This window comes from Dermacentor andersoni, chromosome 7 (genome assembly GCF_023375885.2).
Source record: "Dermacentor andersoni chromosome 7, qqDerAnde1_hic_scaffold, whole genome shotgun sequence".
NCBI classification, from domain to species: domain Eukaryota; kingdom Metazoa; phylum Arthropoda; class Arachnida; order Ixodida; family Ixodidae; genus Dermacentor; species Dermacentor andersoni.
In genome coordinates, this window is record NC_092820.1 from 141,516,026 (window position 1) to 141,530,910 (window position 14,885).

At 47.2% G+C, this 14,885-nt stretch overlaps 1 protein-coding gene across 1 annotated transcript in view; it reads right to left on the minus strand.

Moving 5' to 3' along the window:
• The window catches only part of LOC126533726 (uncharacterized), a 342,383-nt gene that overhangs the window by 137,725 nt on the left and 189,773 nt on the right, over positions 1 to 14,885 (minus strand). Inside the window, exon 2 of the mRNA XM_050180916.2 lies at positions 809 to 909. Within this exon, the coding sequence (XP_050036873.1) occupies positions 809 to 909 (101 nt within the window). The remainder of the gene's footprint in view (positions 1 to 808; positions 910 to 14,885) is intronic.

Sequence of the window (14,885 nt, forward strand, 5' to 3'; positions counted from 1 at the left end):
ATATATATATATATAATTTGAAATGCTCGGTGTCGTGGACTTTCTATTTCAGTTCCGATTAAGCATCAAGAAAAATACCATACAAATGAAGAAAAACCAGACGGAAAAAAGATGGCCCCGCTTCAGACAATGTTCCTTTTTGGTTGCTGGCTGTTTCTTTTTTTCTTGCGTGTGTGTACTCTCCACAACCTTCAGTGCAATCAATCTCTTCTTGTGGGTAAGAGCCACGAATTGAGGCTACAACAACAAAGAAACAAGTAAACAACAGCGAAACGAGTACTGTGCACAGTTCCACGCGAAAGCGTGAAACTTCCTTCTTGCCGGAGGCGCTCGCAGCATGCGGTGGCAGCGGTGGGATAATACGTACAGACAGATATAGCTTCGGATAATACGTACAGACCAATATAGCTTCGCGAGAGCGAAGAAGGCGTTCGCGTTCAATTTGCCGGAACGTGCCAAAGCCTGAATTGCGGGCGGGCGGGCGGGCGCGCGAGATCCCAGGGCATGCCCCCGTTTAGGAGGCTAAAGAATAAAGAAACGCTGAGTAAGGTCTGAGCACTTTCATATTACATGCGTCTCCGTGAAATGCTCGCCTGCGCACGTTGCTTTCATTTTTTTTTCTCGAATAGCCCCTCGTAAAGATGACGAAGTGAGCCCAAAAAAATCCATCGAGCCAATCCTTGACGCATATCCCGTGACATCCCTTGGAGGAGACATCCCTTGGAGGAGACATCCCTCGAGCAAGAAATATACCCCCTCCCCCCTCCCCCCCCTCTGCCCCGAAGTTAGGATATCCAACGGTGCTTACCTGTAGTTGCTGCACTAGCCTGGAAAGCGGCTCCACGCCATGTTTCTGACAGGAGACCTGGTACACCTCCAGTAGGTCCTCGGACTTGGAAACGGGAGCTGCTGCGTTAGAGGCGAGAGAGAGGGGAAGGACACACGCCGACGTTAGAACAGCTGGGTTTTACAGGCAGACAGAACACGCGTAAGAATACTTTAAAACAGGGCCCCAGTTAGTAAAGACTCGTTAGGCTTATTCCACTGGGTCCCGCGCCTAGGAAAACACTTCAAAGAGACATCGAGGACGAACAACGAATGATGCAGCTCGTGCGGGAAATGGCGCGGTAAACCGAAAGGAGAACGCGTATGAGTCAGGCACGTTCGAGAAAATACTTTTTTTCCTTATTGTTTCGTTTATTTCTCTAGCCAGTAAGCTCTTCGTAGTGGGGGCATTCAAGCACTTCGCGGGAAATCACGTCATTGGTGTTCACTTGATACGCAACTTCGTTTAAACTGCCTTGTATAGAAACCGTGACACCATTATTGACGTCAAACGCCCATGTCTAATCATGAATGTCTATTATTTGCAACCTTCTACTTTTGAGAATCCTAGTACTCCACCTTTTACTGTACCTTATATGTATATAGTGCAGAGAGAAAACGTCATAGCTAATATGAGAAATACATAGACAGGTGCAGCAGCCCTTTGTATAAGGAAGCGATATGTACTCTCCGTATAACGCGCCTAAATGCAAGCCGACGTATTTCATAATAGAGAATGAGGACTCCCGCAAAGGTAGTTAAATACGGGTCCCACATTTTACACTCCCGTGCAGGAGTCGAAAGTACCCCCTTTTGTTTTCCGCCCTAGTTCTTTCGGGATCGGAACGCCTAAGAATTAGTAAAAAATGAAGGTATCAGTAAAGTTAAATAACAAATCAATGACACTGCTCTGCATGTTACGTGCGCTGAAGACGTAAGCGAGAGCGATACACTGCATGTAAAAGTAAGCACGCAAAGAAACATTTTCTTTCAAGCAATCTTGTTCTCGTCCTGTTTTTTGCATTTTCCGAAGCGCTCGAGGCAAAGCTTGAGGCCCGCCTGTCACACGCACTCGAACGCAGAGGTACAAAAAAAATTGACCTTCAATTTATAACACACGGTGTTGGGCTACGGGCCCGCTTTTTTTATTTTAACAGAATGACGTCACAGAAGTACTATGCACCGACAATATAGAAACGACAGCGAGCGCGCGTGTCCACGACGGTTCTGTAGTTTTCCTTCTCACTGACTGCTCCACAATTCTGCTAACCCACACGCACACAAACAAAAACTATTTTCCATCCACGCTCTGTTGCTACGCCGCGGAAGCAAGCAAACCCAACAAGCAAATCACGCGGCGCGAGTGGTGCTCTAAGCCGTAATGGAATGCCTCAGGTGACGGGAGGGGGGAGGGGGAGAGTCTTTTAAATATGCAAAAGCGGGACGGCGCTACATAGCTATCCGCCTCGAACGCCGAAGCGGCGCGCGTATAACCAAGTTTTAGCAAACGACACCAGCCAGAATACCGCAGGGGAAAGAAGAAAAGCTTTCGAGAGGAGAATATAGTGCCTCATTATCCCGCCAACTCCGAAAAAAGAAGAAAAATAAAAACGCTGGTCCCGCTATCTAATTAGGTTAGGTTAACAGAGCTTTTTGTTTATTCTCTTTAGCTTGTGCCCAAACTTCGTGCCGTCTGCAGTGGATACGGAGTAACCGGAGAAGTGCACGAAAACAACAACGCTGGTGGCGACGTCTGTTGACGCTTCGTCTAAACCAGGATGCCTTATGAACACATTTTTGTGCGTGGCGAGTGTTCTTGTCGACGAAAAAAAAGAAACATTTAAAAAAGGCAACGTGATCGCGATTAAGCAGCTGCCCCAAAATTCACACCAGCAGCAACGCAGAACGCGCACGGTTACCCCAATGACAGTTTAGTGTTTGTCTGTTTGAGCCCTGCCCCACCAGGTGACGCCAGCCAACGCGGCCGCTCACGTTTACGCATACAGTAACCGGGTCAAACCGCAAACGACAACTTCGCCGGCAACCTAAAACTCCTCTCGCAAAGAGCATTAGAGATACTGTTGAGTTTCTATTGACTTTCTGTAGTTTTCAACACAATGCCTTTTTATATGCAAATGAATAACCACACATCAATTTCGTAAGATTCTCTAATTTCGCACGTTCATTCGCGCGAACCACCAGTTATGGATGTCGAATGCGCCCCAGTCCAACACCGACATCCGCATCTTATACCGAACGAGGAGGCCCGAGGAAGTACCGCAAACCTTACTATGTACCAGTCATGTTTAATGAAATTCCTGGTGATCTATGTCTTGCAAGCAACAAGAGAAAGATGATGACTGGTTTAAGAGATTGGTGCGTAAATTTATTGCCTTGTGTATAGCTTTACTTGTTTTGTATATGTTATTTTGTGCTGTCAGATTTATCGGGAATGTCGTGTATAACATGAAATGCATGTATATGAAGTTATTTTTTTAGAAGATTCTCCACCTGCTGCCTGACCAGCCAACAAGCACAACATGCTTAGGAGGGTCAGAATTTCTGTATTTGTATGCGGTATCGACATATAAACTTTGAAATTTAGCTCTACAGTCTCCAGACTGGACACGCCGTTCGCCGTAGTCTGAAAGTTATACACATTCATCGTCGCAAACCGGCGACACAAAAGTGGTATCAGCACGGAAAGAAAGAAGCCCAAATACGCAGCGACTACTCGGAACTGACGAATCATTGAAAATGCATGTATTTGTCGTTCCTAATTACCTTTGAGGAACGGGGGGTCAGGCTACATCAGAGCTAGCTGCATCAACAGACATTTAAGGCATTGAGGCTACCCCTTTTACCATGTAACATGCGCACATATTCAACAGGCACTGCAGAATACGAAGTCTACAGAAAAAAAACTACAACTAAAATGTAAGTGTAAACAAGACAAAAACATAATGACCAGAAAAAGTGTCCTATATGACCTAGCGCTGATTGACAAAGGTTCATGCCCACTGTACAATACAATCACTATTAGACGTGCAAGCACGATGGTCGTACAGCTCTACGAAATATGCAATTGTCATCCATCTGAACGTACCAGGTGCCGCATTCCGGTGTACGACGATTAGAGACTTTTAGCGTGTCCGCTATTCCGGCAAACCGGGGCGGTTTGCGCGGATTACCGGATGGTCGGGGGCGTAAACGTCAGCGGCCGGAGCGGTGCAGCCGCCTGGTGTTGTAGAACTCAATCAGACAAACACAGATCTAAAATTGCAGTCATCCACTTTATTCTGCTTCGTTGCTGGTGCAAATTTTCGGCAGCGGCGTAATTGTGTTCACAATTACGTCGCTGTCGGAAACTTACACCCCAGCTAAGAAGAATATAGTAATTGGCTCTCTGTTCGGGTGGTTGAGCTTTGCACCACCAGCTGGCGCCACCAATCTGGCCGCTCACGTTCACGCCCCCGACCATCCGGTAATCCGCCCAAACCGCCCCGGTTTGCCGGAATAGCGGACACGCTAAAAGTCTCTAATATCCCTTTCATGACGCTCCCTATACCTTGCGGAATTCCGCTGAACTGATTTGTTATACTGTTCTGCTAGTCCTAACAACACACACAAAATGCAAGTGGAGCTCGCAAGCATGTAGAAACCAAAGCAAGTAATTAGGTTCCTGTCCGCAAGAAAATCCCTTAGGGCTAGCTATCAATGCACAATTGTTTGCCAGGACATGACCCCGAACCAAGTATTTGGGTTACAGAAAAAAATCAAGCTTATCGCAACAAAGACCGTAATAACTTAAAGAAAAACGCAAGGTAGGCCTACGACGTGAAAATAAAATGTACGCGACAACGTTCTCCGTGCCGTGCGAAATAAATCGATAGAAACAAGTGCACCACCAGCACGTAAAGAAATTATAACGACGGTTATCACAGCCAATCTGAAAACATCTTTTTTAGTTATCACCCTCTAATAGAGAAATACACATAAAAATACACGCGGAGGTACGTGTTTGGGAAGTGCGATACGCGTAGAAAGTATAGTTGAAGAAACCATCGCTGCAAAATGCAAATATGAGTAAAACGCAGTCGTCCACCGAAGCTCCACGAAAAACCACACACACGCTAAATATCGTCGTATTTCAATACATCCGCGCTGCCCCCAGTGTAGAAATCATGCACGACACTCAACTACGTTTCAACAGAAACTCCACTAAATGCAACAAAGTCAACAGAAACACAGGAGAATTTCTATAACGAGTAACGACTTTTGTCAGGGTAGGCTGAACAGACGACAGCGAGCAGACGACAGGAAAACGGACAATGACGATACGCTCATGCGAACAAAAATAAAAGAACAAAGCAAGAAAAAAAAAGTGGCACGAAGAGAAGGGTGACGGCAATGGTTACTGAAGCGTTCCCGGACAATAAAAGGAAGAAGCATCTGTGAAAAAGAAGAAAGAAAACCGAACAAACAAACAAACAGAACGCTCGTACGGAGCAGAGCAAACGAACCAGCCCACGAACGGGAAGGGCACGGTTCGGTGCAACGCGAGACCACACAAGGGAAGCTCGTCTAGCTGTTCGCTCCCATTCATCGCCATCACAACCAACCACGTACGCTAGCAGGCAATCGCATGAGCGCTCGTATCTCTCTTTACTCCCCGCTGCGCCAACAACCAACACAACGCACGCAAGAGCAGACGAAACAAAAGAACGTCGTCTGTTTGTATGCAATACGCGGCCAGCGGCGCGTGACGGCCGAGTGCGGCGAAAGGGCCCGCGATGATAAATGCGCGCGCGCGCCGCAACGCCGAACAAAAGCCGTCTGCAGCGACGCGCAAGGCCTCCGAGACTGGCGCACGCGAACATAGCGCCGTCATCTCGGAGGCAATGCGCCCAAGCCGAACGCGCGGCGAGTCAGTTGTGGACGGTGCTGCCACTACTGCGGGAATCGCGGTCCCTACACCAGTCGTAGCGCCGGAACTTCTTAACAAGATCGAAGCGAAACTATCCTTCAGGTTATGGGTGAAGCACGCGTACCGAGAATTCGAATGATCATAATGATGAAGATTATGACGAATTGACGACAATGGCAAGAATGACGATATGGTTTGGTCCATTTGGGGAAACGGGAAAGGCTGCCTGAGTTGATACGGATAAGCCTGTCACAAGGGCAGGTTAGATCATTATTGAAGCTGATATGAATCGAAGCACGATGCATGATTGAATGTATCAGCTTTGAAGTCAAGCGTGTTTGAAAATGGTGTGTAGCAACGCTAGAATCACAATCGGACACTCTAGAAAGCGCTTGCGTGGCAAAAGTATAAATCAAAGTAAATAAACGGCAGAAAACAGAAAACGATTGAAAAAATAAAGAGATGCAGGCGAATATCCCGTGACATACGAAGAATAAAACATTTCTGCAAAAATAACGTATTGTGCTCCATTGTTTCAACAGAAAGCCATCGGTCCAAAAAATTTTACTTTCACAAAAAACAATGAATTGTATTTCATTAGTTGTCAACAGAAAGTCAATAGAGCGTAGTATAAACGTAACGTAGAGCGCAGTATAAACGTAACAAATTTTCTTCGATGACTGTAAAGGTTATTCGGCGTCCGCACATTCAACCCTTCTTAGCCAATGTTTCTCCCTCAAGGGCGACGTAAAAGTCAGGGAACGAACGCAACCCCTAAATGATTTCTGATACACCGGTCTTTGAAACAAGAAACGGGGGAGTTGTAGGGGAGTGAATTCAGGCATACACTCTCATCAAACGACTTATGCAACGAAATTCAGAAATACGCAGCAAACGTAGGGGGCGGAAAGTGGAGTAAATCGAGAAATATTTTTAAACCTCCTTGAATTAAATTAAGTTGCGGTGCTTGGATGCCAGCTCTGTACAGTGGGTTATGACTGAGTCCCGCTGTAAAGTGCTGACCTCCGGATTAATTTTGACCACCTGGTGTTTTCTGTTACGTGCGCCTAAAGCTTAAAGCGCGCACGGGCGCACATTCCTGCATTTGCGCCACCGTCGAAACGCGGTCGCCGAGGCAGGGATTCGAACCCGCAACGGCGCGCTCGGCAGCACACCGCCACTGCCAACTGCCGCCGCCACCACGATGGGAAAAGGTGCTCGGGAATGAGACACGGGAGTCGAAAGAGGAGGGGAGGGGAGAAGGGGAAGGGACGGCGACGAGGGCCACGATAGAGCTCGCCGGCCCGTGACGACAATTTGCGGGTATACACAGGGCGGCGCTGTCGTCGCCGCTAATGGCTCCGCGTCTATGCCGGAATGATGATGGAAGTCCCCCTCTGCGAGACACACGGTTTGGAGCCGCCAATCGTGTCGGGTGCGAGCGTTCCCGGTAGGGGGCGTTCATATAGATGGCGGCTCCGGTTACCCGTTGGCAAATGGAGCGACGTGGGAGAGACAAACAAGCTTCGAGCTTCCGCGCGTTCGTGCGTTTCGAAAAATAACAGTTGTACTTACACTTACGCAACAGCGGTTTCCATGTCGGGACTTCCGTGTATAACGAGTGGCAAACAACGGAGCACGCCGTTCAGAGTGTAGGGAATTGTTATGTGAGAGAGAAGGAATAAATTGACTTTTTTCTTTTTTTGAAAACGTGCCGGCGACGTGAGCTACGCGTGGGGAGTAACTGTCGCTTCATCCCGTTAAGAGCGGCCCTTTTTAGAAACCCATTGATCGACGCTCCTACTGCTTCTTTTTTTTCTCTTTTTTTTTAACTGGTTGGTGGAAAACAGTCAAAACAGCCAGTTTAAGCGCAGTTCTGTTATTGAATAAGGCAACTTTACTAACGCAGCTACATTTAAAAGTTACCTTGAACACCATTTAAAAAAAGACTGTTTGATGTTAGCGCGGAGACATCCATGACTTACCGTAGCGTATGATGTCTTTCGGCAACTATATGCCCAATTCCACGACAGGCACGCTAAACTCTACACCATATATGCACTGAAAGGCAGACGTGTAAACACAGACCCCGGAAGGAACAAAACGGGCGATCGTTACAATGTCCAGCAATCTGAAAACATCGTTTACGGAACTCGCCCGCATTTTCGTAATGCTGCTATTCAACTAATACTTGATGAACTGGCTTTACCTCTCTGCCGCTTTTTGTATGCTATTGTTGAACTATAGCGCCTTATGTACCGGGTTTATACAGGGTGATTCGGTACATCGCATTTGTAGTCTTTCATACACCGCGTCCATCTAGTGCTGATATTCTGTTTGCCGCAACGTATAGCGTATACCCTCGCCTTCCGTTAATGTTAAACACCACGTACCATGTTTATCCTTTTTTTGGAGGAAATCTGTAGGCACAATTCGTCACTGAAGAATATTGTTTTGCTTGATCGAATATGCTCAATTTCTTTTTCTAAATGTTTGCGTTAAGTACTTTCTTGCTGTGCTGTATTCGCATGTCCCTCCCGTTTGCACCGAGTCGTAGTTCTAGAGAAGTCTGTGTACTCAAGCGGCTTTCTTCACAACGGTCCTCAGCCTCCCGGATGTTCGAATAAAGTTTGACTTGATTCGACTTGACAAATCAACTGTAAATTCGCACAGCAGTGGCGAGAAAGTAAGAATCAAGGGTAAACGCAAAACCTTAACCTGCGATCGGATAGTCGTAGTTCGTGTAATCCTTCTCGTTACCTATTTTGTCCGTGTTTAAACGCCAGTCTTAGACTAAAAACGTGAATCCCAACGCCAACTCGCTCAACAGTCGGTGGTTATAAACGACCCTATACAGGTAGATAACGTCGGCTGTGTATACACGTCACTTCGAATCAGCTCGCGTTTCCGTGAGCCAACAAAGCAGAGGACACGGACGTCCTTAGGGAACGCGGGTATGTCCGTGTCCTTAGGACGTCCGTGTCCACTACTTTGTTGGCTCACGGATACGCGAGCTGATTCGAAGTGACGCGTACGTATACATGTACGCAACTTCGGCTGTGTATACCCGTCATTTCGATTCAACTCGCGTTTCCGTGAGCCAAGAAAGGAGTGGACACGGACGTCCTTAGGGAACGAAAACGTGTTCGCCCACGGCGCCTCTGTATACGGTGCGCATAAATTAGCCCCCTTTACACCAGATGCGAGGCGACGACGCACACGTCTCGCAAGAACACGGCATCCCAGCGCGGCCGACAGTTGCTGCGCGTGCTTCTTGTACACGCTGACAGTAAAAAAGTTTCTTAAAACACATATATCATCGCGCGCGCTGCGCGTCGCTCAAAGGGACACTGGCAGCCGCCCAGAACAGTGAATCGAAAAAAAAAAACAGCTGATGGAAAGATTTCCTATCGTGTTGGTTAAAAACGAGCCATGCTTTTTCTCATTAAAGGCGGATTCATATTTTAATTTTGCTAAATGTCGCGAAAGAAGAAAAGACCTTTTGGCGCCCCAGGCGGCACAAAACATGAAGACGCATAAGTGGCATATCACGTGACCTTCTGTTAGTGTACGCCGATCCTGGTCTTTCTATCAGTATTGAAATGCAGCACACTTTTTTTTATTATCAGTTTTTTATTTCTAATTTCCAATGTGCAGAGTGAGTAGAAAAGTGGCGCCGCCATCGCCTTCGTTTTCGACGAGTTGGGCTTGGCTCGTCTATAGACAGAATAAAGACGCCGGAGGCGAGCCAGCCATGACGTAGGCGTGTACGTGGAGGCAAAAAAATCGGTACCAATATAAGAAAGGTGCGTACAACAACGTAAACTTATTGTACCGGCTTCCTGTTTTCGAAAGTGGTTGAAAAGGTCAAAATATATGCGCTTAACCACAGTCGCACCAACTCCTGTGAAAGCAGAACGATGGGCGGCTTTCACAATTTGCGAGGCGGGCTATCGGCATCGCTCTCACTTCTAAGCGCTGCCAGAGGAAGGACTCTTTCTTCTTTAGAGGCTGCTCAGATAAAAAAAATTATGCTTACAAAATATCCACGCGCTTTTGGAAGTAACCACTGCAGATGTAAAGACTACCGAGGGTGAGGTTTTCCTTGCGCCATAAAAAACTGCGTCCTTAAAAAGGGGTTGTCAGTCCCTTAGTCAGAATCATCTCCGTGAGACCTACTTGTACTTCATCGCAAATGTAAAGAAAGCCTAGACACGTTTATTAATTGGTAGTACATGCGTGTACACAGAATAAAAATACTTATAGTGATCTCGCATCCACGGGCACCTTAAAGTTTACGGCTTTAATCAACTACTGTAATATGTTAGTTATACGTAAAGTGCACGAAAAACCAAGAGCCTATAAACCAGGAACAGTCTATCGGGCACCTGATTTAGTATAATTGATTATATACAAAAAAGGTAATCTAGAAAACGTCTGGACATAGACGTATACTCAACCTGTGCAGATTTAGAGTGCGTAGACATAAATCTCGCACATGAGCCTAAATTAGCTTATACATCATCTCTGCCGTTTGACACGGACATATGGCCAACACCGCCAGACTTCAGCAGCCGGGGAACTTAACTATACAGCAAAGACTGTGCCCACTGACGTCTGTGAGACTACAGCGACGCGATTTTTATTAAGCGAAGTAAAGATGTTTTTATAGGCTATGCGTACGAAAAATAAGGAATCTATAGACAAATCTTTAGAGTCTTATCAAGCGCCTGGTTTCCAAGTTGATTTCTGAACATCCACAAAAAATAGCAACAACATTAGCAGCCTATGACCAATATAGAGTGTCCATACCCTAAACAGACAATCTAGGGATCGTTGAATAAGTTAACTTTCACAAAACGAGCAGGAGCTCCAATATCGCTCGCGCAGAAACGCAGCTCTAGATGATACGCATCTCGAAGACGCCTGGGAAAAGAAGATGTCACTACCTCGCTGACGGTGGTGTGCCAGCGACGTGTCTGTGCGGCGTGCGCAGAATGTGGCGAAGAGGTGCGCATCTGAGAGAGGAGGTGCGCCAAAGAGGAGGGAAAGGGCACGGAATCTTGGCAAAGCGTGCATAGAACGCGTGCCCTTTTTTTTTTTTTTTTTTTTTTTTCACGGGGACTTCTTGGCTACAACAGACACGCTGCTGCTGCTGGCGAAGAGCAGCCAGGATTTTGCGCTAAATACGTTTCCGCGCTGTTAGTGTAACACGTTACCCCCCACGGCTCCACAGACATTCTGTACATGCATGGCGTTCGGCCGCTGGGTATGACGCCGCCACTTCGACTGCCGGACGCTGCGGCCCCGTTCAGAAATTGGGCGACATGTAGCAAAAAAACAAAAAAACAAAACAAAACAAAAAGGCAATGATTCCGAATCTATTTGACTCACAATCTTCAATTCTACTTTACTTAAGTGGACAGGAAAGGGTTCATTATGCTGGTGGTGAAAATTAAAGTCATACTACCATTGTTTCGGATTTCGCTCCGAAACCTGGACGCCATTACGACAGTGGGACGCACTACGGATTTAACGGTGTTTTCTCGAATTTTGGGCCGTTTTTCGCGCAGCGAGAATTTTTTTCAAGACTTGCTAGGTTCAGTGTTTGGATGCTTCAGAATGCAATGCGTTCTGCCTCCATTATCGATAAACAATTAACTAGGCCCTAATGACGGGGAGTGCACGGTTTTGCTTAATCTTTCTGGCTTCAAACAACCTGACGCATTCTTACATTAACGTTTCTGATGTTAATTTTTCATCGCAAGAGCATGATATGCCGATAATTAGTATCGGTTCGCATTTAACTGCTGCCAATAAATAGTTTTCAGGAAGCCTAAAGCGAGAACGTACGTTACGATGTAAAAAATATACATACTTGGTAAGCGTTTTTCATAAACCATCCTCAATATTTAGTGACACGCATGCTCAAACGTGTCCATGATTAATTGATGCACCGCTAATATCACGCACCGAAATAAAGCCATCACGAATGCAAAACAATTAAGTGCTCGAAATAAACGTCGGGACACGAGCATGCCGCACGATTTAAACACAAGAAAGAGCAAAAGAAGCTCAACGTATTTCGTCAAGGAATCCATGACATCATCATCATCATCAGCCTGGTTACGCCCACTGCAAGGCAAATGCCTCTCCCATACTTCTCCAACTACCCCGGTCATGTGCTAATTGTGGCCATGCAAACTTCTTAATCTCATCTGTCCACCTAACTTTCTGCCGTCCCCTGGCACCCTTTCGTTCTCTGGGAATCCACTCCGTAACCTTAATGACAATAGGTTATCTTTTCTCCTCATTACATGCCCTGCACATGCCCATTTCTTTTTCTTTATTTCAACTAAGATGTCATTAACTCGCGTTTGTTCCCTCACCCAATTGGGTGAGGGAATCCATGACAAATGACAGGCAAATCCATGCATTCATTGCCCACGCCTCAAGGCACCTGAGCAATCGCAAAAGAAAACAGTCCATCAAAAAACGCAACAACCAATCAACGTGCGAAACAGCCACTAACAAGACCCCGACCGCGGCGCTCACGACAATAAACACAAAAGCGTGTCCACGGACATGACAGAAGGGCGAGGTCGCTATCAGCGTGAATGGACCGGCTGAGAACGAAATACGAATCCGGCGGCGGCTCGGCCATGTGTCGGTCATCAATACTCGTTACCCGTCGCTTGGCGGTTGCGATACGTGGCCGCAGAGAAGCAGTCAGCAGCACAAATCTACGATGAGCCGGCGGAGGGACGGCTTTGTGCGGGAGCTGCCTCGATAAATCCGTACACCGCTGCAGAAGCATGGCCTCCGAAATGGGGTGGCGCGCGCGGACTCCCATTTCCGGAACTAAAAATCTCAGAGGCTTTACCGACGGGCGACCCCTAAACTTGTTGACTCTAAGTTGGCAAAAAGGAATAAATTAGTCTACTGGACGTCTAGAAGACGTCTAAATTCGGCTTTATTTAGAGAAGAGCCGCGAGGCTCCTCCGCCTGGCTTTTTAGACGTGGTTATTGAGATTGCCTATCTGAGCCACCGCCTAGCGGTGATTATTAAAACGCTAACCATACTTCATTGCTTCCGAGATCGGGCGGCGCTCGAAAACAGTGCGCGCCAGCTGCATGGTTTCGCAGGGGACGCTTCCTTGAACACCAGCCGATTAATCCACCGATAATCCCGCACGCGATCCCGCACCAATCGCCAATTCAAAGATGGTGTTATAATGCTGAATCCATGTTTAACTCTTTTATCCCAAGAACAGATAAACCTCTGGAAGTACCACCTTTCCGTCGCCACATCCCTGCCATCTTTGGCACCATAACATTCAAAGAATCTGTCGGCGACCACATTAGCTAATCTATGCCGTGAACTCGCGCCCAAGTACAAATCTACAAAACTGCATTTGTGAAAAGCTACAAGGTCTTGGCGGAGTCGCACTGGCTTCGTAAATATGGTTACTCCAAGCATCTTTATTTACCGGAATCATCATCTTGTTATACGGACTTGCTCTTGCATTCACTCGCCCGTCTGTTGAGATGCAATAGAAGATATAGAGTTTTTTTTTTTTTTTTTGAGGATGCACTGACGGTACGGTGCCACTGTAATGGCAACTGCAGGATGAGGGCTTGAGCTTCGCGTTCTCCGGTTCTCACTTTACACGCGCACGCAGTGGCTCATTAGGCCCGCCTGCAATTTCCTGCTCCTTCCTTCTTACTATCGCACCTACACTGCTTTCTCTTTCTTTTTTCTTGTTTGCGGTGACGCTTTTTTTGCGACACGATCACTCTTATCGATTTATCGCTCGACGCAAGACGCGCATGACTGTATTCAAAAATTTCACGAATGCTGAGGCCGAGTCTTGTCTAAACGGTTTGCGAAGGCGACGCGAATAGTCTCGCAGATTCTGGAATGCGCGCAAGCACCAGCGATTTCTGCAGAACGCATACGGTGAAACACGTATAAAAGTGGCAGACGCACGTCACCCGCAAGTTCAGATTTCGACGACCGATGACTGTGCCCGCCTCTGTCGTTGTGTTTCCAGTGTGTGTGGCTTTCTGAAGACAAGGTCTTTTTTGGGGCACTTCAGATCGACTCAGGGTTCGTGCGATCTTGGAACCTGGCCAATTTCGTCTCCAATTATACGATTTAGAGCCTTCTACGTGGGCCAACGAAACAAAAAGAAAAGTTGTCACAATAATGCTTGGAGCTAGAAAGACACGCACCAAGATGACATGGATCGAGCTACGTAAGGAGCAGTACTAATGCGCAATCAGTGCAAGAAGGAAATAGTAAATGAAACCCAGATGCGCTCACTCAAACATGCGCGCACCTAAAACCGGAACCGGAAGTGTGGCTTTGCTCAACGAGAAACGTGGGCCGATCCCGGAGCTCGCGCAGTGGGCCGGTCCCGGAGATGGTGCAGTCTTAAAATTTTGGCCCGATCCCGAAGGGACATAGTGGAAGTCTAAGCGACGAACCACACGGTACACTATAGTGCTTGCTAATGAGCCCTAAACATCCTTTTTTTTTCGATGTCAACCAGTCTCAACTCGCCTTTCTTATCTGCATAGACGACACATTGGGTATTTCTTTCTGGCCTCGTACTATAGTTGGACCCAATGAAGGCTTAGACTCGCGGCTTTAGGCAGGGTTTCATTCTGCGCCGTCACTAGAACGTGCCAATACCGCTGCTGCTTCTTTTTTGTCGCTCTTCGACAGCGGTGTATACTTCCGGTAGAGAACCTATTCCGTTGCTCTTCCTGTGTCACGCTTTCTGGCACTCGCGTTGTGGCGCTTCCTGGCCGACTGTCACCGTGACTAATGACCCGCGCGCCCCGAGACGACAAGGGAAGCGGCAAAACGAAGCGCGATAAAATGTCGCTGGCACAACTCCTCAGTCCGTCGTTGCCTGTTCGTAACGAGAAAACTACGGGCGATGTGCTATGTTTGGCCGCCGCACGTGGTGGATCAATGGCTATATAGGGCGTTTTCTTGTGCTGCAGAGCGCGAGGTTCGGTGTTCGAATCTCGGCGGCAGGGGCCGGTGTTTCGCCTGACCAGGTCGAATGCCGAAATCACCAGGGATCCTTTTCTATTCCCACAGCCTTGTGCCACAGACATG